Below are 27,403 nucleotides of genomic sequence, written 5' to 3' on the forward strand. Positions count from 1 at the left end.
ATGGAAAGGCAACCCACTGTATGGGAGAACATCATTGCCAATGATTTATCAGATAAGGGGTTAATTTCCAATATATATAGAGTGTTCATACAATTCAACAAAAGGAAGACAAAGAACCCAATTAAAAAAATGGGCAGAGGAGCTGAATAGATACCTCTCCAAACAGGACATACAAATGGCCAAAAGATATATGAAGAAATGCTCAACATCACTAATCATCAGAGAGATGCAAATTAAAACAACAATGAGGTATCACCTCACACCTGTCAGAATGGTCACCATTAACAAATCATCAAACAACAAGTGTTGGAGAGGGTGTGGAGAAAAGGGGACTCTAATACACTGCTGGTGGGAATGCAGACTGGTGCAGCCGCTGTGGAAAACAATATGGTACTACCTCAAAAAATTAAAAATTGAACTACCATTTGACCCAGTGATCCCACTGCTGGGAATATACCCTAAGAAGCCTGAAACACCAATCAGGAAGAATATATGTACCCCCATGTTCATAGCAGCGCTATTTACAATAGCTAAGATCTGGAAACAGCCCAAGTGTCCACCAGTAGACGAATGGATAAAAAACCTGTGGTACATATACACAATGGAGTACTATGCAGCGGTAAGAAAGAAAGATCTCTTATCCTTTGAGACGACATGGAGGGACCTGGAAAGTATTATCCTAAGTGAAAGAAGCCAAGCAGAAAAAGAGAAATACCACATGATCTCACTTATATACGGAATATAATGAACATAACAGTCTGAGGAATACAGTAAACCCAGAAACATGGAAGTAGGGCACAGACTGACATCCCTCAGAAGAGGAGGTGGGAGGGTGGGGGGGTGGGAAGAGATAAACCACAGAACTTATATGCATGTATGCATGACCAATGGACATGGACAACTAAGCCGGGGATGGGGCGGAGGTGGGGTGGGTTGGGGGGGTGCCAATGGGGTAAAAAGGTAAAATATCTGTAACAAAAAAATAAATAAAAAATTCATAAAAAAAAAAATCAATATACATATATTTTTAAAAATCTTAAAGATTAAATTAAAATGACACTGGCAAGTGTAGACAGACCTTTGAAAGTACAGAACAACATCCAGAGAGAAAAGCAAGAATGTAATAGTTCAATCTATGTTAAAGGTAGCACTTCAAATAAGTGGAAATAGAATAAATTTTTAAAGGAAAAAAAAAAAATGGTGTTAGGACAACTGATTAACTATTTGAAAAAAATTTAAAGCAGAAATATCTACATAATAAACATAAAAACAAATTTTTGATATAAAACACTCAAATATCTTTGAAGAAAGGACCCTTTTGAATAAACAGGGTCAGGATAACTATCAACATGGAGAAAATAAAATTGGATTCATATATCATTCCAAACATAAAGATCAATTCTAGACAGAGTAGAAACTTAAATGTGAAAGGAACAATTCTAAAGCACATGAAAGAAAATATAGGAGAATATACTTGTGTCCTCACAGTAGGCAAGACCTTTTTAAACAAAGTATTAAAGAGTAAAACATACAAAATAAAATTGATAAATTTTACTATATTAAAATTAAGAATATTCTCAAAAGATTTCTACAGATGAAAAGAAACCAGAGTAGAGGAGTGGTTGTAATATGCAAATAATACCTACAAATCAATAAGAAAAAAACCAAAACAAAACAGTAACAAAATGGACGCAAGCTATACACAGATGAAAAAACATAGATGGCAAATTAAAAATGAAAACACATATGAACTCATTAGTAATTAAAAAAAATTAAAACCACAATGAAATACCATATAATAGTCTCCAGACTGACAAAAAAAATTAAAGTCAGATAACACAAAGATCTGTGAATGATGTGAAACAGAAGGAATGGAAATATGACTGATCAGAATAATTCATACAACTACTTTGAAAAATAACTGTAAAGTTTTAACCCCGTAATTCTACTCTTTAGTATAGAATATAGACACATTCTTACAGATGAACCCTAGGAGGCACATAAAAATGCTCATTAGAATCTTAGACTGTAATAGCAAGAACATGAAAACACAGCGCCAATGTCCATTAATAGTAAAGTGGATAAGTAAATAAATATCATACAGAAATAAAAATGAATTATTGATAAATATACAAATAGGTGTTGTGTCAAAAAATCAAATCCCACAAAGCAAATAAATACAGTAAAAGCAAAAGATAGACAAAACCAAACTAAGTATATTATTTACAAAAAATATATATATTTAGTAAACTACAATGAAAAGCAAAGAAACGTTAAGTCACAATTCACATTTCCGAAAGGGAGAAAAAGGATGTGACCAGCAGACAAACAGGTTTTCTAAGATACTGGTAAGATTCTAGTTCTTAAGTTGTATAGGTACTCTAGTGTTAATCTTATTATTTTTAAACCTCACACATTTGTTGTATATTTCTTAATAAATATTTAAAATAGTTAAATATTAATAAAATTATTAAAAGACTGGATAAAAATATGGGTGAAAATTGAGTTAAGGGCCAGGTACATCTGATTTTAGGAGGAGGAATGAGATCTTTCATTTTCTTCACATATTGTGAACCCAATAAGAAAGATTTTGTAATATTTATATTAAAATGAACACAATAGCCCTGGCTGGTTTGGCTCAGCAGACAGATTACTGGCCCATAGACCAGAGAGTTTTGGGTTCGGTTCCCGCCAAGGGCACGTACCTCAGTTGCGGTTTGTCCCTGGCCTAGTTGGGGTCGTGTGGGTGGCAACCAGTTGATGTGTCTCTCTCACATCGATGTTTCTCTCTCTCTCTCTCTCTTCCTCTCTCTTTCCCTCCCGCTCTATCTGAAGATAAATGCAAAAAAATGTTCTCGGGTGAGGATTAAAAAAAAAAAAAAGAAAATAATAAACAACTGAACTCCAGTTGTGGTTCAGATATATAGTATGCAACTAAACAAAAAATCAATGTATTGGTTTTGAAAAATCAACATATTCTTTAAGTATTACTTTTTATAAATCAGTGATTTTATTTCTGTGACTTTGCTTATATCATTTCTTCTGTCTCCTCCTCCTTTTCCCCTCTACTTCCCTTCCTGAACTCTACTGTCCTCTTTTATTTCTGATAACATAAAATATATTTCAGGTATCACATCCTCCAGGAAACTTCCTGCATCTTCCACTCTCACCCCATGACAGTGGCACCAACCAACCAAAGTACTATTTGGAATACGGTGTATCTCCCTCTTACTGCATTCTTATGGTAAAGGCCATGTCTTGCTGATTCTCATCTCCCAAAGTGCCTAGCATAGTGCTGGTTAATAAATACCTAACGAGATGTTTAAGAACTTATTGGTTGAGGTACTTTTTAAAAAAACTTCTCTAAAAAATCACTTGGTTAGCAAACTAACAAAGGAACCATAAATTTATCAAGGACAGTTGGTTGAGTTTGATGTAGATTGTTTTTGGCAATGAAATATAAGTTATACCAATCTTCTCAGAGGCCATCATTTAGTGCTGATGCTATATTTAGTCACATAGCTGATGTCACCCTCTTCTGACTCTATACTCATATCCTCAATCAAATCAAGTCGCATTTAGTAGATTTAATCTACTAATGTACATAAGGTAACACAAAACAAAACTAAAGATATTACTCAAATCATTGGATTTATAATATAATCATAAAATTTCTCTGATTTAGAAAGACATACTCTTTGATCACACATATTTTATTTACATGTAATAGAGAATTTGGAACTAATGTATATTAGAACACATAAATAAAAACTAAATAATCATTTCTTTGCCAATATTCTTAATATTAAAATTAAATGTTGTAATTTATCTCTTCTCTAATTTAAAAATCTATAATACAGTGAATTATATTCAATGGTATTTATGCCAGAATATATTTACAAATGGAAATCCATTCAAATGCTTCAAGTGTTGGAACAACTATCTGTACATTCCTTGTTAACAGGCAGGTAATTTATATGAAGTTTCAGGGGCAACGGTTTGGTCTGACGACTGAAAGAGTAACCATATTTTCCCATCACAATAGTGTCAACAATAAGTTTCCCTGAAAATTTTAAACAGCTTCACTTAACATAGTCTGGGCAATGTACCACAATTTGAACTTACTTCCTTAAGCACAAAATAAACCAGAGACTTTAGTGTAAAGCAAATGACAATTCCATCACAGACAACCTTGCTAAATAAACTTTCATTTAAGCCCTGAGAATGCAGATATAAACAAAACATAAGCCTTTCTTTTAAATATTTTGATATCTATTTTGTGGAATAAATATATAACCTCAATTATATCCTTCAATTGAAAAGTGCTAAAAATTATAATAAATTCAATATAAAAGATGGCAAAAATAAGGCTGTGTGTGTGTTAGCATGCACATTTCTTTTAGCACAGATATAAGCACCATAGACCATTTGGTGGAGCAGGTGAAGTAAAAGAAGAAAATAATTAGTCAAGGAAAAGTAAATGGTTCTGGCAGTTTCGAATATAAATGTTTAATTAGCTTCATTTGAGCTAAAAGTAGGGTCAAAGCCACCCAAAATATAAAAAATAAACACCACCACGTTGCTGAAAATTGAAATACGTATTATAATTTCCCAAATGTATCAAATTAATACCTTTAAAATGCTTACATTTTGAGGAGGTTTATAATATTCAACAAAAATCATGTTAAATAACATCAGTTAAAATAACTTATACTAAGAATTAGCACATAAATTGAGGTTCTCAAAGTTGAAGACATCACACTTCTTGATTTCAAGCTACACCACAAAGCTACAATAATCAAAATGGTATGGTATTGGCAGAAAAACAGATACACCAATGGAGTAGATTGAGAGACAAGAAATAAACCCATACATATCTGGGCCACTAATTTTTGACAAAGGAGCCCAAAAAATACAATGGAGAAAGGAAAGTCTGTTCAATAAATGGTGTCAGGAAGCCTGGCCTGTGTGGCACAGTGGTTGAGCATCGACCCATGAACCAAAAGGTCAGGGCAAATGCCTAGGTTGTGGGCCCAATCCCCAGTGGGGGGCATGCAGGAGGCAGCCAATCGATGTTCTCTCTCATCGATATTTCTCTCTCTCTCTCCCTCTCTCTAAAATCAATAAAGAAAACAAACAAACAAATAAATGGTGTAGGGAAAACTGAAAAGCGACATGCAAGAGAATGAACCTAGAGTGCTATATGAGACCATAGATAAAAATGGACTCAGCCCTGGCCGGTTTGGCTCAGCGGTTAGAGCGTCCGCCTGCGGTCCGGAGAGACCCGGGTTCGGTTCCCGCTAAGGGCATGTACCTCGGTTGCAGTTTGTCCCCGGCCCTGGTTGGTCATGCGGGTGGCGACCACTTGATGTGTCCCTTTCACATCGATGTTTCCCTCTCTCTCTCCCTCCCACTCTGTCTGTACAAAAAATGGAAAAATGTCCTCGGATGAGGATTAAAAAAAAAGGACTCAAAATGGATTAAGGACTTGAATATAAGACCTGAAACAATAAAATACACTGAAAAAAATGTATGTACAAAACTTATGGACCTTGGTCTTGGAACAGTTTTTGTGAACTTGACTCTAAAGCAAATGAAGTAAAAAAATGAATGGGACTATGTCAAACTAAAAAGTTTTTTTCACAGCAGAAGAAATCACCAACAAAACAAACAGGCAACCAATCAAATGGAAGAAGATATTTGCAAATGATCCCTCTGATAAGGGTTTAACATTGAAAATATATAAAGAACTCATAAAACTCAACAAAAGAAACCCCCCAAACAATCCAATTAAAAATGGGCAGAGGACCTGAAGACGCTTTTCCAAGACATACAGAATGTTAACAGATATAAGAAAAGATGCTCAACATCACTAGTTATAAAGAAAATGCAAATCAAAGCCACAATGAGATACCAGTTTACATCTGTTAGAATAGTTATTATCAATAAGACAAGAAATAAATATTGGAGAGGATGTGGAAAAAAGGGAACCCTTTCACACTGCTGTGGGAATGTAAATCCGTGCAACCTCTATGAAAAACATAGAGGTGCCTCAAAAAATTAATAGATAGCTACCATATGACCTAGCATTCTCTCTACTAGGTATCTATCAAAAATTTGAATACATTTATTTGTAGGGATATATGTATCCATCCCTATGTTCATTCCAGCACTGTTCACAATAACCAAGACATGGAAACAACAGAGGTGTACCTCAACAGATGAGTAGATAAAGAAGATGCAATACATATATACAAATGAAATACTATTCAGCCATAAAAAGATGAAATATTGCCATCTGTGGCAATATGGATGGATCCTAATAATATAATGCTAAGTGAAGTAAGTCAAATGAGAAAGGACAGGAACTGTATGATTTTACTCATACGTGGGATATAAAACAAAAAGCTACAAATTAACAAACAAAACCAATATACAAATAAATTAACAGACTCACAGATACAAACAGAATGGTGGTTACCAGAGGAGAATGGGGGTGGTGGGAGGACAAAGAGGGTAAAGAGGGTCAAACAAAAGGAGACTGGACTTCGGGTGGGAAGTACAAAATAGAGTGTTCAGAACTCGTATTATAAAGTTGTACATCTGAAATTTATATAATATTATTAACCAATGTTATCCCACTCAATTTAATAATAATAAAAATGTTGAGGTTCTCATTGCGATAGTTTGATTTAATAAAGGAAATGTATGAGATAGTTCTCAAAATTTAAAATTCAATGTATTCTATAATTAAACATTTAAGTATCTGAATTTTACTATTAATGCTGCATTAACAGTTGTGAAAGGACCCTTCAAATTCTAAATGTAAAATACACTTTCCCTTTCCTAAACCACTATAATGCACACATGAACTACTTCAAAATATTTATCACAATCTGCCTAATATTAGAGTTGCTTATGAACATTTTAGCCTCCCCATGAGATTGTGATGAGCCCCACGGAGAACAAGGATTCTGGCTTTTTCTATCTCTGTATCTCACAAAAGGCTGAGCAAGCATGACATTCTGTAAATAGTGCTCAACCGAACTGAAATTTGAAGAGATACATTCAAGGCTATGCCACTCAACAGGAAACAATTTTTTCAGTTTCAAGATACATTTGCTATCTTGATTTGTTATCCTGGCTAATTTCATGGGTTTTGAGTAGAAACTGTATGTTCATTCTCCTCCTGTCTTTTACCTTTAATATCTAGCACTTGGGACCTGGTACAAAATCAGTGAAGGTGTACTAACAATGCAAGCTATAAGTGATATTGTACTTTTATCATACTTACAGTTTTATAGTTGTCTTACAAGTGCCAAAAAATTTTACAGAAAAAGGCATTATGCAAGCAATGAGGACACTGAAGGGCTAACATTTCTATATAATACAATCATTTAGTTATTACTTCCTAGATTTACCACCTAGGTGTACCATCTAGATATCTACCTCTTCTCAATAATGCCACGTCTGGTACTAGAAGGAATTCAAACCTGCTGTCAATCTGCTTTGGCAAATGAAAGACAGAACTGACTACCATGATGTATGAGTATGTAAATAAACCTTTACTGAGGGGTCACTACTTGCCAAACAGTAGGTAGATTGTCTTTGTACAATTTGTGGGGTCAAATGTGGGATAAAATGTAAGGGAAAAAATGAACCTCCATCTCTGCTAGGGCTACCCCATAAGGCCACATAGTCTATGCACAACACAACTCTAGGGGTGTCAGCTAAGAATCATGTCCCTTTAGAATTGTATAATGAGGCAGTCCTATTTGACACCATATTTCATCCATCTATGATACCATCAATTCTGAAAGATACCACCTTCTTTATGTACCATCAAGGAAAAAAAAAAAGTCACAAAATAATCCATGATACGCCATTAATTTTTAAGATGCATCCCCAATTCAGAGATGTTAAAATGTGATAAAAGGTTTTAAAATCAATGAAAAAAGATGATAATCTGAGTAATCTTCAATTGACTGAGCTATATATTCATAAATAATAGCCTTTCTCTGATGGCATTACTGTATCTGCAGGCTGCACAAGAATTCTGAGGGAATTTTTTCACTCTCCTGAGTAAAACTGAAACAAAGAGCATAAGGAGTGAATGAAGTATAGTTAACATCATAATTCACATATAATGTACCAAGATTTTCAAATGTATTTTCTTCCTCTTAGATCGTAAAATAGATTATGTTAGGAATACTGTTTCAACTAACTTTTAGGTTTAACTCTAAATTACTTAATGGACACTTATGCCTTTCCCTGCCTAATAATACACAAACACACACACACAAGAACACTCTCTCTTCCCCCTCAACTCCCCTCAATTCCCTCAGCTGCTGAGACAAAGGCCAGGGAAGTCATTTCTGAATATAAATGGAGGAAAAATTCCTGGTTTTAATATGAAAATTTCAATAGCCAGAATGGTAAATATAAAAACCTAGATCCCAGTACCAGATTGCTCACAGGGCAATCCTGAGCAAATTACATAATTTCCCTTAACATCGTTTTCCTCTACATCTAGAAATAAACTAGTATAACTTGATGTCTCTAAAAAATACCTACCAAGTTTCAGTTATTAGCTTTTGGCACCTTATTATGGTATAATCCTTCTCCTATATGCAATATTCGTCCTAAAAGTACTCTTTATATGAAACAGTGAACAAATATGGGCTGAATGAACTATACACACTCCTTTTAATTGGAAAAAAATGACTCACTGCCAAAAATTTAGAATAGCAACACTGTATAAAACCTGAGTTCCTCTTCCCAATAATAGGACTGAAGCAGATTTTAGTTTTGATCGATTTACTTAATTTAGCAGTGTAAATTCCTAATTTTAATGTTAAAATTCATCTGTTGGTTCAAAGTTAAAAAAAAAATTATTAATCCATTACATAGATCTGGAAATGATTGGTATTATCATTGCTCTGGTGGAAACATGAAACTTTGGTCCAAATATTTAAAAGATTTTCCAAAGTAACAATAGTAAATGTTAAGAATATGTCAGATTAGTTTTAAATTATGAAATAGAATAGTATCCTCAAACATAGAGACCTGTAATCTTTCTCCATATCACCTCCTGAGGAAGAGAGAATTTTCTAATATTTCACAGAGAAATTTTGAACGCCTAATCAGACATGTGGTCATCTAATTAAAGCTTTTAGGAAAACAAATTCGGGTATAAGAACCATTTTTTAGGACAAACAGAACTTAGGAAAAAGTCTTGGTAGATGAACATTCACAGTAATATTCAAATCTATTTTTATTTTTGTTTTCATGGGCTCCCCAAATGAGCCACAAATTACAACTTGTAATCTATTGTTTTTCTAGAAAAAAATCAAACTTTTCTCCTAATATTTAATAAAAGTAACAGTAAGCATAAAATTAATATTATATAATTATGAGATAAATTTGATGCATAGTGTGTTTTAAGCAGTTTCATGCTCCAAACAAGTAAATCTAAAGATATAATTTCATAATGCTTAGAAATACACATATATACAATTCAAATTGAAGGTCAATATACAATGGAAGTACTCAAGTCAAGAATTTTATATATATATATATACACACATATAAAATGTTTCACATGAGAGATACACTATACACACACACACACACGCACATTATATATGTATAATGTTACGCATGAGAGATGCACAAGTAAGTGCTTACATCCATTAATAAAGCCACAGTGTAGATATGTGAATACTGGACTGGCTAAAACACCAAAAGGGATGGTGGGGAGCAACACACTTATGGCTCAGAACAGGTCTACACTTACTTAAAGAGAAGCTGAAATCAGAGTAGTGATAAAAAAAGAAAAGATCACCTGCAGCAAACAATAGTATTGAGTCAACTACATAAAGCTGATTCGGGCTCTCACTCATCCCCACCTGCAATAACTCCAAATTCCTTTGCAGCCAAGCAACTCACACATCTCAAATGGATCATCTGGGACTTAGGCAAAAATAATGTGTGAGAGCATTTACTCCTGATGAGAGAATGGGGTGTCCCAGATTCTATACTCAATATCTACTCACTGCAACCTTCTAATAACAGTCTGAATAAACTGTTGTATTGTGAGAAATAGTATTTTTCTTTTATCACAACAATTGCTTCTCAATCCAAGAAAGATCAATTTATCCATTCACTTATGTGTATTTATTTTCTATACACACAGAGAGATCATAGAGAACCACTTATAGAAATGTTCACCATTGGCAATATAGTATAGTGGAAAAAAATAGGCTTTGCAATCAGATAAATTTGGGTTCAAACCTTGGTTTAGTTACTCTTATTAGGTATAACTATGAGTACGTTATTTACATCTCTGAGTGTCATTATACTATCTGTGAGTTCAGGGTAAACATGAGACAATTGTGAGGATTACACAAAGAAACAAACAACTACCATTTCTAACTAGATGAATGGATGCACAAAGGCCCTAGGTAGTGGGGAAGGAGTTGGAGGCAGAGAGCTTTAAAATGTCCCTTTTTCCCAAGAAGGCTGAGAAAGTTGTGAAAATGCAAGAAGCAACATTCATAATCAAAGATAAATAGAAGCAGGGTAATCCAACTGTATTTTAGACAGTTATGTCAAATTTTATCTTAAAAAAAAAATAAGAGGAAATTTTGGAGAACTAGAAAAAGCATGGCTTCAAAAATGGAGAGTCCTGGACAGTTGTAACTTGTACTGTAAATCAAGGATATTACAATAATTATAATCAACACTTAAAAAAAATTTTTTTTTCCTTCATTGATTTTAGAGAGGGAGGAAGGGAGAGTGAGAGAGAGAGAGAGAGAAACATCGATGAGAGAGAATATCGACGCCACCTCCTGCATGTTTCTGACTGGGGTTCAGGCCCACAACCTGGGCATGTGTCCTGAGTGGGAATCAAACCGGCGACCTCTTGGTCCATGGGTCAACACTCAACCACTGAGCCACACCAGCTAGACTAGAACACTTTGGGTGAACATGTGCAAAACGCTGTACACACGTGCCAGACACCAGCACCTAGCTCTTAACCAATATAAAATCAGTCTAACGCAAAGTAAGGTAAACAGCAAACAGGGAAACAGCACTAGTAACAGAGAGACAGCACCAGTAAAGAACTAGTAGAATATGGTGGTAAATTAGAACCTAGCTGGATAGCAGGGATAACTACCCAAGCTCTCCTGTGAGGCAAGAAGCCACCCATGTGAGGGAAAAGGAGAAAATGAAAGTCGCAGTTGCCAAAATCCTAAAATGTACATATGATTCTTCAGGAACTTCTGTTGTGGAAGACCAGTACACAACAGATTCTAAATCCTCAAATTCTATTGGCCTGGTGGCCTGACATCTTAATTTCAATGAAGGGGGTAGGGTGGAGAAGAGGTAAAGCAGTCTACACAAAGACCTCTGTGAATCCAGAGGAGAAGTGATAACACATCCAAATGCCTTAAAAATCTAGTCCTACTGTGTTCTAGATTCTCTATTTCACTTAAATAGTTCCTCATATTGTTCTAGTTTCATGATGCCTAACTTATCAATGGGAAAATTGTTCTTATTCTAATCCTATACACTACTTTCTTTTGCTCCTTCTTTCATTCAATTCTAGAAAAGAGATGTAGATCAGTGGTTCTAGCAATGTGGTCGGCAAACCTCTGGGGGCTCCTGAGACCCTTTCAGGGGGTCTATGTAATAATACTAATACATTACTTGTCTTTTCATTGTGTTGGTATTTGCATTAATAGGTAAAAATCAACTGCCTGTGAGTTAGCATGGATCACAACATTGGTAACAAACTATACTAGTAGCTATATCTCTATTGACAAAAACAGTTTAGTGACATTAATAATGTTAAAGCATGTACTACGGCAGTCAAGGTTCAACTACAAGAGGGTGTACACAGTCCATAGCGTGGGGGATGGGATACATCTAGAGTGCCCAGGTTGGGTGATCAGGAAGATGCTGAGCCACTGAACCTTATGGGGCACCTACTACATAAGGCCACTTGACCAAGCCCAGGGGATGTAGCAGCTCTAACTAATACATAGTAAAAAACCAAACCAAAACAAAAAAACCAGGAAGGCTACCAAAATAAGGAGACAAGGAAGCACGTCCCAAATGAAAGAACAGAACAAAACTGCAGAAAAGAACTAAATAAAATGGGACAAGCAATCTACTACTAGATGCAGAGTTCAAAACCCTAGTGATAAGCATGCTCAATGAACTTGAGGGAAGATTAGATGAACTTAGTGGTACAAGTAGGAAAGCTGATGTTTTAATCTCCTTTTGTCTGATTCTTATGTTATATTGCTCACTGGGTTTCAAACTCAGGAGGGTAAATCAGGAATATTATTTTTGGTAGAGTGTACTAAAATGTATACGAGCGGGGTAGCTTCAGTACTGGATTCTTTCTCAATTGATTCTGAACTTGAGAGAAGACAGAATGTTTATTTATTGGCCCTGAAGACCAAGACTATGTGTCAGATATTATGTTCACTTTATATATATATTATCATTTGATTTTTCAGAGAAAATACTGAGGTGCTGAGAATACTTGTTTGAAGTTACACTACATTAAGTGGAAGAGCTGGTACTCAAACTCAGGTCTACCAGACTCTGCACTTTTAATCTCACCTCCAAACTCTCTCTCAAAAGGTATGATTCTGAAAATTATTCAAACACTCAAAACAGGAAATAAAAAGTTATTATCACAATTTGCCTTCATTGACGACAGGTTTTAAGTTCATTTGGAAAAATGTAAAGGCCTTGGAATGTAGAAAATATTTAAAATAATACATTCTTATATTGATCTTTTTTCTTTCTGGTTATATTTTAAAAGATTTGGGGCTAAGGAAAAAATAATGGAAGAAAAAAAAGATGTAGTCTAATTGGGGTATTTAGTTTCTGGGGAAAGCAAAATCCAATAGGAACAGTAGCAGCCCCTTGTGGTCTAAGAGGAAAAATAGTGTATCTATAATTATAGGGGTGGAAATATGTTTTTAAAAGGAATATATGTACATATTTAGCCATTTGACTCAGTTCTCAACCCAACACATTAAAAAACAGATGCTTTAAAAAATGATCCATTGGCAAGATGCTTGTTAAAATTTTATCTGTTGAAAATATTAAAATTCATTATGAATTAATTAACACATTATATAAAAATAAAATGTTTTTGTTTCATCGTTTTACAAAGTACTATAACCAGTGGTGATTAACACTGGAAATTTTGTGTATCTTGATATGTACTGCTCAAAAATAAACTAAATTTATAGGATTACCACTAAATTGATGACATTTTCTGTCTTCACTCTTGAATTCAGTTGGCAGATGTTTTCAAGAACAAAAAATTCCGTCTTATTACAAAACATATTAAGCAGGTTTTCCTGCCAGGCATGTCTGAAATGATGTTTATTGCCTAGACCAAATCAATCCCCTTAATAAGCCTTAATATATGCCAGAAAGTACATTATTTCATATTTAAGGAAAGTTGCCACATAAAACAGTAGGTACCTTGATCTCTCAAGCTCTGCTCCTGATACATTAGAAATGTGCTATATAATCCAATAGTTAGTCATATGTATGTATACTCATTTAGTAAGTAAAGCAAAATCAAATTTTGTTCATCTTAAAGTTTTAGACCTGGATTCTACTTTATTTCTTCCTGTGCATACCAGATATTTGTAAAAATCTAAAAGGAAATTTAGGCTATTTACCAGATTCCAGAGAAAAATAAAATTCAAATACTTATATATAGTATGAAAATAAAATGGTTCCAGAGATTAAACAATTATTGATTGTAATATAAATAAACTGAATTTCATTGCTAAAACACCAGACAGAAATGACTCCAGTGGCATTAGCACAGATGAGAAGAGGCACAAAGGAGAAGACAGGATATTTATCAGCCTTCACCAATATTTTGGTCATAATCCAAGTCAGAACATCAAAAACATATTTTTTTAAAAGAAAGCGTCAGTTTATCATAGTTCACTGTTTCTGAACAATTGCAAAAATTCACATGAATGTTGAAAAAAATCAGTTAGAAAACTAGACACCACATATCTTGCATGTTAAGGAATAAGATTTTTGTGATGGATGTCAACAAGTAATCAATCCATAAATATTTGAGTATCTTCAATGTGTGATGCCAGGTTCTGCCAAGATTCCTATTCCATAAATGTCTCCTCCACATTTGAATTATCCTTGTGTGGCCATATAATTTCCTCCCCCTCCTCCACTTTTACCATTTTAAAAAAATGCTCTGGGTCTAATAATCCTTCTTCTTTACTTCCTACAACCATAGCCCACTACTAAGTCTCTTAGGAAAGAGAGAGTCAAGTAGTTTCAACCCAGTCTTCACAGACCGGCCTCACATCACCTTTGTGAATATTCAACCTATATGAAATACAAAGTACTATAAAGTTCTTTTAATTGATCTTTCTTAGTTGGAGTACATGTCCTTTTATGGTCCAGTTTGATACCAGAATAACTCTCATTCCTATGCTGCAAGTCATATTATCTAGGTATATCTAGACTAAGGTCTGGTCTTTTTGCTTTGGTCTCCCTCTAGGGGATTGGATTCTAAGTATGTGGGGTTTGGTATCAGTTCCTCACCTCCTCACCGTATGCTCTGTACTATTGTAAAAACTGGCTCATGTTTGCTTATTCATAAGGCTTAACATGCAATTCCAAAATCTATAAAGCATTCCCAAAGATCTAGAGGATTCTGGTGAGATCTGGTGGAAAGGCAGGAAAGATAAATTGGTAATATTATGAGACAAAGACACAAGCAATGTTTCAAGATAGCACATGATAATTCCATATAAGTTAACTAATCATAATAACTTCCAAGAGTGGTACTAAGGAGAGGTCAATAATTATGGTGAAAGGAAAATGTGGGATATCAACTGGGACCCATAAGATGGGAGAAATCTGGATTAAGAGAAAGAACAGAAAGCAAAGTTACAGATCCCAGAAAGCAGAAAGTAAATACAGGGTAGAGCAAGTACAGCAGTCTGCCTGTGTTCTTATCAGCAAGTGTGTAAAACAGAAATAGCAGGTCAGAATAAAATATTTCCATTTCATCCATGATTTTAGCACCAAGATAATATAGCTGAAAAGGATAACAGAATAGCTGACTTTTACATATTCAGATGAAAATGTATATATCAATCAAGGTATCAAACATATCTTGATATACTTTTTTTAAAAATCCTCACCTGAGGATATTTTTGCCTTTATCTACAGAGAAAGGAGGAGGGAGGGGGGGGGAAGAGAGAGAGAGAGAAACATTGATGTGAGAGAGACACGTCGAGTGATTGCCACCCGCACAACCTCAACCGGGGCGGGGGACGAACTGCAACCAAGGTACGTGCCCTCAGCGGGAACCAAACCGGGGACTCTCTGGTCCGTTGACCGATGCGCTAACCTCTGAGCCAAACCAGCCAGGGCTAACTTGACATACCTTTTTGGAACATATTCTCAGCCAATTTTTTGTTTCCTTGTTTTGGTTTGTTTTAATGTTTCCTCAAAGAAAATCAAGTAGCATACTTAAATAATGTAGGACATATTTTAAAAAGCAGTGGTGGGCCCTGGACGGTTTGCTCCGTGGTTAGAGCACTGGCCCGGGTTCATTCCTGCTAAGGGCACGTACCTCGGTTGCAGTTTGTCCCTGGCCCAGGTTGGGGTTGTGTGGGTGGCAACCACTCGATGTGTCTCTCTCACATCAATGTTTCTCTCTCTCTGTTCCTCCATCTCTCCCTCCCACACTATCTGAAGATAAATGCAAAAATGTCCTTGAGTGAGATAAAAAAATAAAAAATAAAAAGCAGTGGTGGTTTTAATCCTGGCTCCAACACATTAAATAAAAATTTATTGTGAAGGTTCTGCTCTATAACTGAAGGCTCTGTTCTAGGTTCTGGGGATGCAGCAGTTAGCACAACAGACTAAATTAGTGCCTGCTCTCATGAAGATAAGTTTTAATCCACAGTCTCCTCATCCATAAAATTAGAGCAATATTACTGATTCTATAAAAAGAGAAAAAATATTTTTAAATATATAATACAATATGATTATTTATCTATGTTATAAATATATAACATAGATTGTTTATAGATATTCAATAGTGTCTATTAAGTGATAACTGGTTAAAACTTATATTAACAATCATACGTAGTTTACTATATCATATGATTTTATTACAATTGGTTTAGTTGTCATATTTCAGGTACATATTTTGCTTTCAACCAATCAGAACAATGTGGTAAAGGAAGCAAGAATGTACATTATTAGAAGTCCTAGTTTCAAGACTCAGTTCTACCATATATTAGTTAAGTGATTCTAGACAAAAATGGGCCATCTGTGCAGCCATTTCCTGAACTATAAACTAAGGATAAAATTATTTGATCCACCTACTTATAGGTTGTTTCAAAGAATAAATGATAAATTTTAAGACGTAAGTGTTTAGGAAGTATATAAATGAAAGTTAATTAATCCCCATCACATGCCATGCTTTGTATATGAAAATTACAAACCCTTGTTATTTGGAGGTATGTGGAGTACCAGAAAAATTTACTTCTCACGTGGATCAAAATTACCCAAGAATTAAAGCACCTTACACAAAATGAAGCATTCCTCCCTTTCCTACTACAAGATCATGCCTTACTATACAGAAGTATTTTTGTTTTTTTAAATTTATTTTTTTATCCTCACTCAAGGACATTTTTCCATTTTTTGTTCAGAAAGAGTGGGAGGGAGAGAGAGGAAAAGAGAGAAAGAGAAAAACATCGACGTGAAAAGGACACATCGAGTGGCTGCCACTTGCATGACACATCCAGGGCCGGGGACAAAATCTAACAGAGGTATGCGTCCTTAGCGGGAACTGAAACTGAGTCTCTCTGGACCACAGGCCAACGCTCTAACCACTGAGCCAAACCGGCCAGGGCTACAGAAGTATCTTTTAAGGCTATCAGCTTAACTCTGCTATTTTGCATAATTCTGGAAGATTGTAAGGTGTTTATTAAGAAAAATAACATTTCATAACTAAGAGAATGGGTATAAAGTTGTGTTATCTATATGAGTCTATTTTTGTCATTTAGCCCTTTGGATGGGAACCTAGACTGTTAAGTGAAATGGGAAAAGAAAGAAAGAGGCAAAAAGACATGATAAGGAAAGAAGTAAAAATGGCAGAAGTATAAAAGAGATAAAAGAATTAAAGAAAATGACAGAGGGAAAGTGAGCATATCTTAACAATGAAGCAACATAAAAAGATTTTTTTCCCTTGGTGTTAAGGAAAAAAACTGATGCAGGGATAAACTAAACAGATGTGAAAAACAGAATAAAGAAAATGCACACATACAAGAGAACAAAAGAAAAAATCAAAGCAATGACAAGATAAAGACAAAAATCGAAAAGAAGAGATAAAACCTACAAGACAGATGTCAGACATAGATGCTTAATCTGTACATATCACAGGGAAATAAAAGAAACTGTTTAAGAAGAAATAAAAAACAATACACAAAATCACTTTGTGTGCATTTCACATAGGCAAGTGAATACTCTCAATGATTTGTATATTTCAAACGTTACACAAATCATAATTGGGATTTGGACGGCACAGATAGTTTTTTAAAAAGTCTGTCTTACGATGGTGGTTGATAGACTGGATCACATCATAGAAAGCTGAGGACAACTGATAGAGAAGGAGACATAATGACCCTGATTCAGTCAAAGGAAAGAAAGGCAGCAACATAACTGCATTAGAACAAGCAAGCTACTTACTGATTCCAGACCTAATTGCTTTTTCTTCAAATAATATATTAAATAATAAGATGCTTTTCAGAAATTTAAATATTATAATCTGTGAAACTTTTGCTTGACTCATTTGATGTGCTTTGGGCATTCTTGGTCAAGAACACATATTTTGGGGTCTTGAGAATTGAGATATGGCTTTCACTTCTGTTTATAGCTTACTCAACAGACTGACCTATAATCAAATGTCTTGAAGATCTGGAGTACAATTCCCAAAAGTGTAGTGATTATGCTTTGAACTAGAAATATATTAAAGAAAGTAACGTTGAAAGCTGTGGATTTCCCGTCAAAGGTGGTATAAAATATTTTATTAATGAGCTTTTAAAGTAAATGTAAAAATAGCTCAAGCTGAATATTCTTAAACTTTACTACTACCTTATAGTATAATTTATAAAATGTTAATTACCTATGTTTAAATGGTCTGAATTGCTCACTTTTGAAGAACATATCAATTTACTACTTTACATACCCTGTAGCAGTTTTGACACGCTTTACTATTAAATTATATTTCTAGAATCCCATAATAAGAGCTTTGAAAACTGCATGAATCTGTCTCATATATATAATACACAGTATATATCAAGCAGAATGTGTCAAAGTGCAAATAAAATTGTTTGTGCCCCCTGCAGAATTAGAACTCCTTGGGCAGCACTGCTATAACGATTTCATGCTGCTAGCATTACAGAGTGCAAAGGTTCACTGGGTAAGAAAAGAGCAAAGGACAGAGTTCCCTCATTACACTATCCCTAAACTATTCTAGCTTAAATATTTATTAAGATATTACTCTTCCTCCTTCCATCTGCCTATAGAAGTTAAGCTCACACACCATGGTTGAATGGTTGCTTGTAGGAAAACAATGTATTGAAACTATCACCACTTAAGATGAAGACTGATGTTTTGTACAGTGAGTTATTAACTGCTTTTGAGACTTTTATAAAATATCACACTGATATAAGAATAATGTATTTGTAATTTTGAATTAAAAAGCAGAATGCATTTAATTCAAGTAGCATTCATGGAAAATCAGTGGTTAAAAATCAAAGAATTGACAACTTCTTTAAAAATATAAACAAAATAATTTGTATAAAATAAAATATAAAGAAAATAATGAAGAAAAGTAATGATCTCACTTATTACTTACTCTGATATACAACTGCATCATTTCTCTTTCTCTTTGAGGGTTACGATACTTCTCATAGAAATCACGTCGCTTCTTTGTTTCTTTAGAGACTTTATCTTTTCTTTCCCGTTTTTCTGCTGGTTCATCTGAACTATCAGAAGATGACTGTACGTGTATCTTCGGCTTTTCTACTTCAATGTAGTTTTCATTGGGATTCAGAACTATTACTCCATATCCTTCCTGTTTAGAAAGCAAAGAAGACAGCTTAATTTAATCCTAGGAACCAGTTCAATTCATGAAAAAAGTTCTTAAAATTCTATACGTTATTTAATATATTTGCATATTCATTAAAATATTTCTCCATAAAAGATTATTTTAATTTTTCCAAAAGAAAGTCATTTAAAATTGTTTGCCTATATTGTGTATGTAAATAACCATAGATTATCTATAATAACAAAGGAACATTATTGTAACATAAAGATTATAAAGCTTAAAATTTTTAAAAAGTACTTTAGATCTTCCAAAACCCAAAATATAATGGGAATAAATTATGAATTAAAAGTACACTTTGAAACTACCTTAATATTTATAATATATACTCTGAAACTGAAGTTTACAATTCAAACTGCATTTTGTTGGAGTTTTGTATCTTTTATAACTTGTGCTTTAATAAGCATTTTTCATTTGTTTGAATGGTAAAAAGAATAAATATACTCTAAAATTTACAGATGTATATTATTATATGTATATTATCAGAATTATATCTGTATATTATTAGAAACACAATGTCTACCTGTGCACCTTGGATTTTTTTCACCTCTCTAATTTCAGAAAACCACACAAATCATAAAACAAAATAAGTTAATGTCTTAGTATAATGTACGGAAGCAACTCTTTAACCCTAAAATTGCTTTCATTTTTTAAACTGTCATAAAAATTTCTCTTTATAAAGAACTAGTAGCAGGAAACAAGTTCCAAAGTTTAAAATACAGCTTATTAAGCTGGTAAACCTTTCCAAAAGTTTTAAAAACACGTTTTCCTGTCTGATTTAATTCTAGCAAGGCAAACATTTCTATGGTTATAATTAAGGAAATGTTGGTATTTATATTGTTGTAACTCATGGAATATTGTAACATGAGAAAACAGAGAAGGGTAAGCAATCACCACTGAACAAGCACGCACAACACACATTTTTGAAAGGATTATGTATCTTGTCCCTTCTATTCAATTCTGTTCTGTGGGTGTCCCAATTTTGCCTTGTACAATCCTGTAAGGCCATACTTAAAACATGTATTATATTGTAATAAAAACATCAGAGCTACAAAAAAAATAAAACTTTAACGAATCATCCTTACTAAACAAACAAAAAAAGTATATATGTTTCTGAAACTGTAGCATCTCCTACTTTGTTTGAAATTTGATTCTTTTTTGCTAAACTAATAAGATGATTAAAAAAAAAATGATAGCAGTAATAATGATATAAACTCAATTATCTTATTTTTAAATATGCTACAATGCTGCATGTACTTGGTTTTTTTTTTAACAAATGATTTCACAAACTACATATAAACTTCACTGGGATCCTTTCAAAATCTCTCCCTCCCCCACCCAAGAAAATATTACTGTTTAAAACCATGGATTGGAGATTCTGAAAATCATTCATTGAAGTTCTTTCTGATTTTAGTGACAGGGCTGTTAATTAAGATATAGTTGCCTTACATATGTGAAAACTATATCATAATAGGTACCAAACTGATTGACAAAATACCACATATTCTTTAATACACGTTTGAATAAAATTTTTAGATAAATATCTTTCATGAAAGTCTTATAAAATATTTTACAAGATTTTAAATTCAAATGTTCTACATCAAAGCACAAGAGAAAGTTTTTGTTTTGTTTTTTAAAGTTCCTTAGCTGGTAAGACAAAGTTTTACCAACAAAAGATATTTTATTTGGTCCTGCTTTATTCTAATCTGTATAGCTATTCAAAAGTCTTGTAATTCATTGTAATCACTGTCAGGTAGACAGATTGTCACTTGGTGATTTTCTACAGTTGGACACACTTGACTAGTTATTAAAATCACATTTGAAGGAAGTTCCTACCCCTCTTCCTTGTGTCTCTTACAACTTTTCACGCCCTTCTCAAATTTCAGCTATAACTTCTCCTCCCACCAAAAGTAAGTTAAAGAACACAGTTGCACTCTGCTAAACAGGGTGAAATAGAGGCATTCAGTACACTGTCTCTGGAGTAAGGAACATAGTCAAAAAAGGTCACCATAGGCCAAAAAGAAAATTGCCTCCTTACTAGATTCTGTACCATGAGTAAGTGGTCTCCTGTCATGTTTCTTCCTTGCCTTCTCTGAGAGAATTGAACTTTAAACACACACACACACACTCTCACACTCACACACACACACACACACACCCTCTCATACTTACACATGAGTTAGAGTTAGGGATACAAATAGTGATATACTACATTTTAATGATAATTTGAAAATTTAAACATGAGATAACAAAGTAGGACTTTAATAAATTGATAGAACATTAGCATCCTCTGTAAAATGAATGTGCTGGAATTACAACTCTTACCCTAATTTATAACTTAATCCACTAGAAATAATATTTTCATAATACCAGGTTTATTTTAACAGAACTTTGTATTTCAATTTTTAGAAATCATAAATTGAAAAATTATTGTGCCTATTTGATTTTAAATGGACTCTGAAATTTGATGTATCCCATCTAAATATGTATAAAAACAGACACACATAAATCATCAAAGAAGTAGTATTTGTCTAAGTTATTGATTATGTAACTGAAAATTACATGACTCATTTGTCCAATTTTATAAAGACACAATGTCAATTTTTCACTGAGGCACCAACAGATGAAAAATGATTCTATTTTAAAATCACCACTATATAAACCAATTAAATAATTTTTACTATTTAGATTTCAACAATGAATGTTTCTCTTTAAACACCTTAATTATTTAGAAAATATTTCATCATTTAGATATTTCATACTGCCAATTTAATTAAGAAAATAACAATCAAGAAATATTCAGAAACATTTTCTGCAGAAATGAGAGCTAATTTTAATAAACATCTTTGCTGAAAATTCAATTACCATTCCATAAAAATCTTACATTTTTTTAATTAAAATTTTCCTGATAAATTAATTAATGTAATATTCACAAAGACCATTCGTTACCATTTTATAATGAGTAGGAAAAAGCCAAGTAACAAAATAAAGTTACCTATTCATTTACGTGCTCTAATCATAGATATGCAGTAAAACTTCCTCCTTCTCTCTGTCACATACATACACTGTCAAACAAATCCCTTTATATAATAAAGCTACAAAGATTTTGCTATGTCAACATTAAGATATGGAAATCCATGAGTCAAAGCAAATAGTCAAAGAATAAAACATATCAGTAGTTAAATAATACCATCTTAGGTAGAATAATATCAATTTATACCTTTAAAACATTTAGAATAAATATTATTTAAAAAATTAATTCTTTATATTCCTAGTAACTCAATCAGTACACACAGAAATAAGTTAAAAAGATCCTACTTTGACCTTTAACAAATGTACTCATAAAGTTTTACAAAACTGTTCTATAAAATCTGGTATCAAATACAATATCATAAAAGAACTGTGGATTGCCATTCTGACAAGGAGGCCTTCATTACTAATGCTTAGAACCTTAAACATTTTCTATTAAAGTATTCCTTTTATATTTAATTATTCCTTAGGCATGCTAAATTTCTCATAAGATGAAAAGTTAGGTCATTTCAAATATACATGGAGATTTATGTTATCTTTAACAGGATAAAATGATCAAACTGATCATCTAACACTGTACAACTAACTAAATAAAACTTATGGCATCTCTCATAATGATTTACCCAAATCAATTCCAATATCCAACATTTCAAGAAATAAAGCATACATAAAGTTGTTACTTAACTCATGTTTGATCAAGAAAATAATAAAGAGAATAGATACTAGTAAAAGTAAGCGTTATCTCTTTAATTTATCTCATTGCATTTTTCTATTCTTTTTGTAACTATAACTGTAGCTTCATTTTCAGACTGATGTTTATAAGATCTTAATCAGAAACCCTCAAAATTTTATAGTTAGATACAGCATTTTATTCAGCACAGGTACTTGCTGTGATTTAAACAAAATACACAGGCCTCAAGGCCTTCTTTACTTTGAAGTCTATAGATGTACTTACTAATAAATAATAGTTCATTTATCATTCAATCAACAAGTTATGGCTTATGTCAGAGAGGTCTAAAACAGACAGGTGATGCCAAACACAAAGAACCAAAGAGGAAATCTTGCTAAAGAAATTAAATCAGTATAGAAATGTACTTATCAAGATTTTACAACTAGATATCATTTTTAAATGCCTGATCAAAATCAGAAAGTACTTTTAACCCCAGAAGAAACCTTGCTAAAACTGAAGATTTATCCAAGTTAATTTACCTAATAATTACCATTCATAAATAAAATAAAAATAGGAGCAAATTCTCCATCGTTTTAATTCTTTTGTGGTTGGCTAAATAAAAAAATCAGCTGAAAGTACTCAGCTCTGCATATTAACCTTCCAATACTGCAGGCCACATGTGACCAAAGGGGTCAGGGGCCAGGGTAGAATCCTCTGACCTATGGAACGATCCATTTTGTTCTTTAGGCAAGGCTCTTTATGAGATCATTTTACACAAATTTATCAATCATATTTTTCAAGTTCAGCATTCTATCTGGGTTGAAAGAAGATAGGTGCTCGTCCTTAAGGGAAATGAAACCCAAAGTGTTTTATCTATAAACTACATTTATCCATGGTTAAAATGGACAAACCTCTGTCCATTCATCTTTTCTGAAAGATGTGTATGTTGTGTTTATTCTCATCTTTTTCACAAGAAGGGTATGTATATGTCACTGTTGCAACATCCTAGGTGCAACAGTGAGATGAGGTCATGACAACCAATCAGAAGTCACTAGTGAAGCGTTAAAGTAAACATAGCTATTGGAACTGCAGCTTTGCTTGAAAAATACCCCCTCCATTATTTCAGCAATTTTCTCAAGACGTGACCTGGGACTGAAACGTTTGAAATGTCACTTGACTCTGTTTTGTGCTTCTTCACAATATGCATTTAGGTAACAGCATCCTGCTAATATCTTGTAAATTGTTGTCAAAACCATGCTTCAACCTGTAGCTCCCTAAATTCTAATGCATATTCCATAGTATAAAAATATCATAATATGGACCAATATAGACTATCCCAGTAAGTTTGCAACTTCAAATAGCTCATCAAGTTAGTAAGTAAAAGAAAACATCCTACAAAAAGTTTTCAGAGGACCACCTGTTGTCTATTATTTTTACATAGCACTTACTCATAAATCATAACACAGGGTAATTAATCAAGCTGTCAAAGAGAAGGTCAAAGGTTATATGGTAGAGTCAGAAGGTCATGCATGGGCTGATAGAGGTCAGGGTCACACTGCATTCCTCATTATCAAGTTGGGATGAGAGACGGCCCAAGCAAACAAAAGTGAAAGCAGATGGAGAAGTGAGTGGATAAAAAAAAAAAAAAAGAAAGAAAGAAAGAAAGAAAATTTCACAAACAAAAAGAAAAGTGAAAGAAGACTGTCAGCTGCCTTCAAGTAGAGAATAGAGGAGAAAAGAAGTAAACTGAAATGTGCTCAAAGGAGCTCAAGAACATAAAGAAACTACAGTTTTATTAATTAAATAACTTGAGTATAACTTTTCTTGGCCATTTTATTGGTGCATACTAAGCAATATTAGAAAATATATGTTTGCTATCTTTATACCTTCTCTAGTTAGTGTGCTCAAGATAAATTAAGGTAAAGGCAAAGACTTCCAAGGATAAAGTATGATTACAAAAAACCCAACAAAAACTTATGAGGGATTTTTTCCCCCTTTAATATTGTTTCAGGGTTATAACATAATGCAAATAGTTTTAAGCTATAGGATAGATAATTTCTTAGTATGATATAAGGATATCTACAAACATAAATGCATCATAAAAGTCCCTTTGAATAACAAAACAGTTATAAAATATTCTATTATTACGCTGGCCTGAATTAGATGCAGAAAACTGTGCAAAATTAGCTGTCACCCTTTGCTCAAAATCTTTGTTAATCTCATTTTGAATGTTTGCAGCTTTATCAACACATGCATCAATGTCAGCTCCTTGGTTACTGAACCGCTATAGTTGGAAGAAGATATAATTAAAATGTTTTGGCACAGAAAAGGTGAAATTGTATCTTCCCTTGTTCCCCGAGGAGTCTGTAAAACATGAAGGATATATTGACAAACACACACCTTGTCTCTGGATCTGACATCCCAGGTCATCCAAGTGCTATTTATTTTAAAACATTCATTCTGTACTTTACCCATATTTTCAACTGCTCTGCTCCTAACTTTTACTAGGCTTTAAAACATTATGCTGCTTAAATTTCACAAATATCTTTTCTAATTACCAATATCATATTTAAGTATTTTGTAAAATACAATAGCATTATAAAATCATTTTTCACTCATTATGCAGGACAGAAACATGCTTTAATACAGCATTATGAAATCTTTTATATTCTTTGCTTCTCATTCTTATAAAAAGAAACATACACCCACACATTTACACATTAAACTAAAAAGAAATAACAAGCTACAACTATTGCCTAGTCAATGACAGATCAAAACCCTTAAATGGATATAGAGAACCCTACAGATACACTTCCTTTATTACATGGTCCCAAGTGGACTTAGATGAACAAATTTATCTTATGAACTTTACTGTTCTGCATGGTAATTATACCTTTATACTTAAGAGTACTGAATGCAAGTCCAATGTTCTCCTAACTTAGTCAAATCCATTATAAAATAGTGTAACTATAAAAATATTATCATTTTTACCCAGTCAGATACCACACAATATATGCCTCAGTTTTTTAAGTTACTCTTAAAAGCTGCTTGAGAATAAATCACTTTATCTTAAAATATGCCACTTTTTTTTCCCCCAAATTGAAATATCATGCTTAAAATATTCTTTGTTTTTCTAAGCATACATCAGTGCTTTGCTTGTAGTTCTCAAGTCCACTTACAAGAATAATGACATAATGAATGATCCCAAGGATTCACTGAGTCAATAATTCATTAAACACTGACTTCATACAAGAAATATTTAATAAGCAGCTACTATCTACCAAGAACTCTGCTAGGTACAGTACTATGCTAATGAACCATCTTTTAAGTTATTTCCATTCACTAGAAAATTCCAAATCGGAATTAAATACAAATCCCTAACACATCTTATTTTATTCTTCAAGAGAAAGAGGAATATAAATAGGAAAAAAAAAGGTGAAGGTACTATGGTAAAATTTTCCTAAAACCATTCTAGCTAGACTTTCAAGAATGACTAACTCTAAATGGTAAGCTATGTTTGTGTTAAGAGTAGTATTTCAAATTACTCCATCACAATGCAAATGTACTGCGTGTGTGTGTGTGCGCGTGCACAGTTGCGTTGTATACATGCAGACATTTTAACAAGTAAAATCATTTCATAATCTAAGGGAAAAGCTTCTATATACATCTATCTACTAACAGGTGCAACTGAGTAGAGCTATGAATTTCCCTTCCCACAGTGACCTATGTCAGAAGATCTTCTCATACTTCTTCTGCTAAATAATTTAATTACTTATGAGTTATGGTTTCTTTGTAACCTTTTAAATGACTAGCTCATTAAAATGCAAAAATATGCAAAACATGATGTCACCGGGTCAAACAGCTGTGTTGGTAAAATTATGGCTGTGAAAGTCCCTAAGAACATGAAAATATTAATAATTTATATTGCTCATTAGATGGCAAAAACTCTTTAAACAGATTTAGAGACAGATTAATTTTATAATCACAAAATGCTACACTACCTAATGGTAGCAAGTCTTTATACCATCTGTGACCCTTTGGTATACATAAAACATATAAAAATTCATAATGGCTTAAGTGTTTGCATTATAATATGCATATTTAGGAAAAATGTCATAGGTACCTAAAAAATAGAGGTAAAGGACTTTGTTTTAAAAAACACAACTATTTGCCAACTTTAATTACAACTTAATTTTCCTTCAAAGAGACAGGACACAGTAAAGAGACAGTCAACAAGTCTTACCTCTGCAAACCAATATAACTGTCTTCAAAATACAAATGTCACACTATGACTTCAAGTCCTGTATAGAAACTTCTCAGAGAATGACAAAAAATGATGAAATTATGTAAACAAAGTACCATCATATTTAAAGTTCAAAATGTCTCATCCTGTGCTTCGCAGTATCATATGGTGCTAAAACAACGGGCAGGTAAAAGATCTCCCCAACTATCAGTTGTTTTTAGACATAAAATGTTTTTAGTTTATAAACATAATGTGC

At 33.2% G+C, this 27,403-nt stretch overlaps 1 protein-coding gene across 28 annotated transcripts in view; it reads right to left on the minus strand.

Moving 5' to 3' along the window:
• Nucleotides 1-27,403, minus strand: part of FAM172A (family with sequence similarity 172 member A) — a 419,901-nt gene that overhangs the window by 212,858 nt on the left and 179,640 nt on the right. For all 28 annotated transcript variants that reach the window (XR_004961727.1, XR_004961726.1, XR_004961728.1 and 25 more), the window contains one exon: nt 18,956-19,174. Coding sequence is in view for 24 of the 28 variants with exons in the window: in XM_036280332.1 (XP_036136225.1) it covers nt 18,956-19,174 (219 nt within the window). In the remaining 4 variants the exon portion in view is untranslated. The remainder of the gene's footprint in view (nt 1-18,955; nt 19,175-27,403) is intronic.

This window comes from Molossus molossus, unplaced genomic scaffold, assembly GCF_014108415.1.
Source record: "Molossus molossus isolate mMolMol1 unplaced genomic scaffold, mMolMol1.p scaffold_m16_p_3, whole genome shotgun sequence".
In the NCBI taxonomy this organism is placed as follows: domain Eukaryota; kingdom Metazoa; phylum Chordata; class Mammalia; order Chiroptera; family Molossidae; genus Molossus; species Molossus molossus.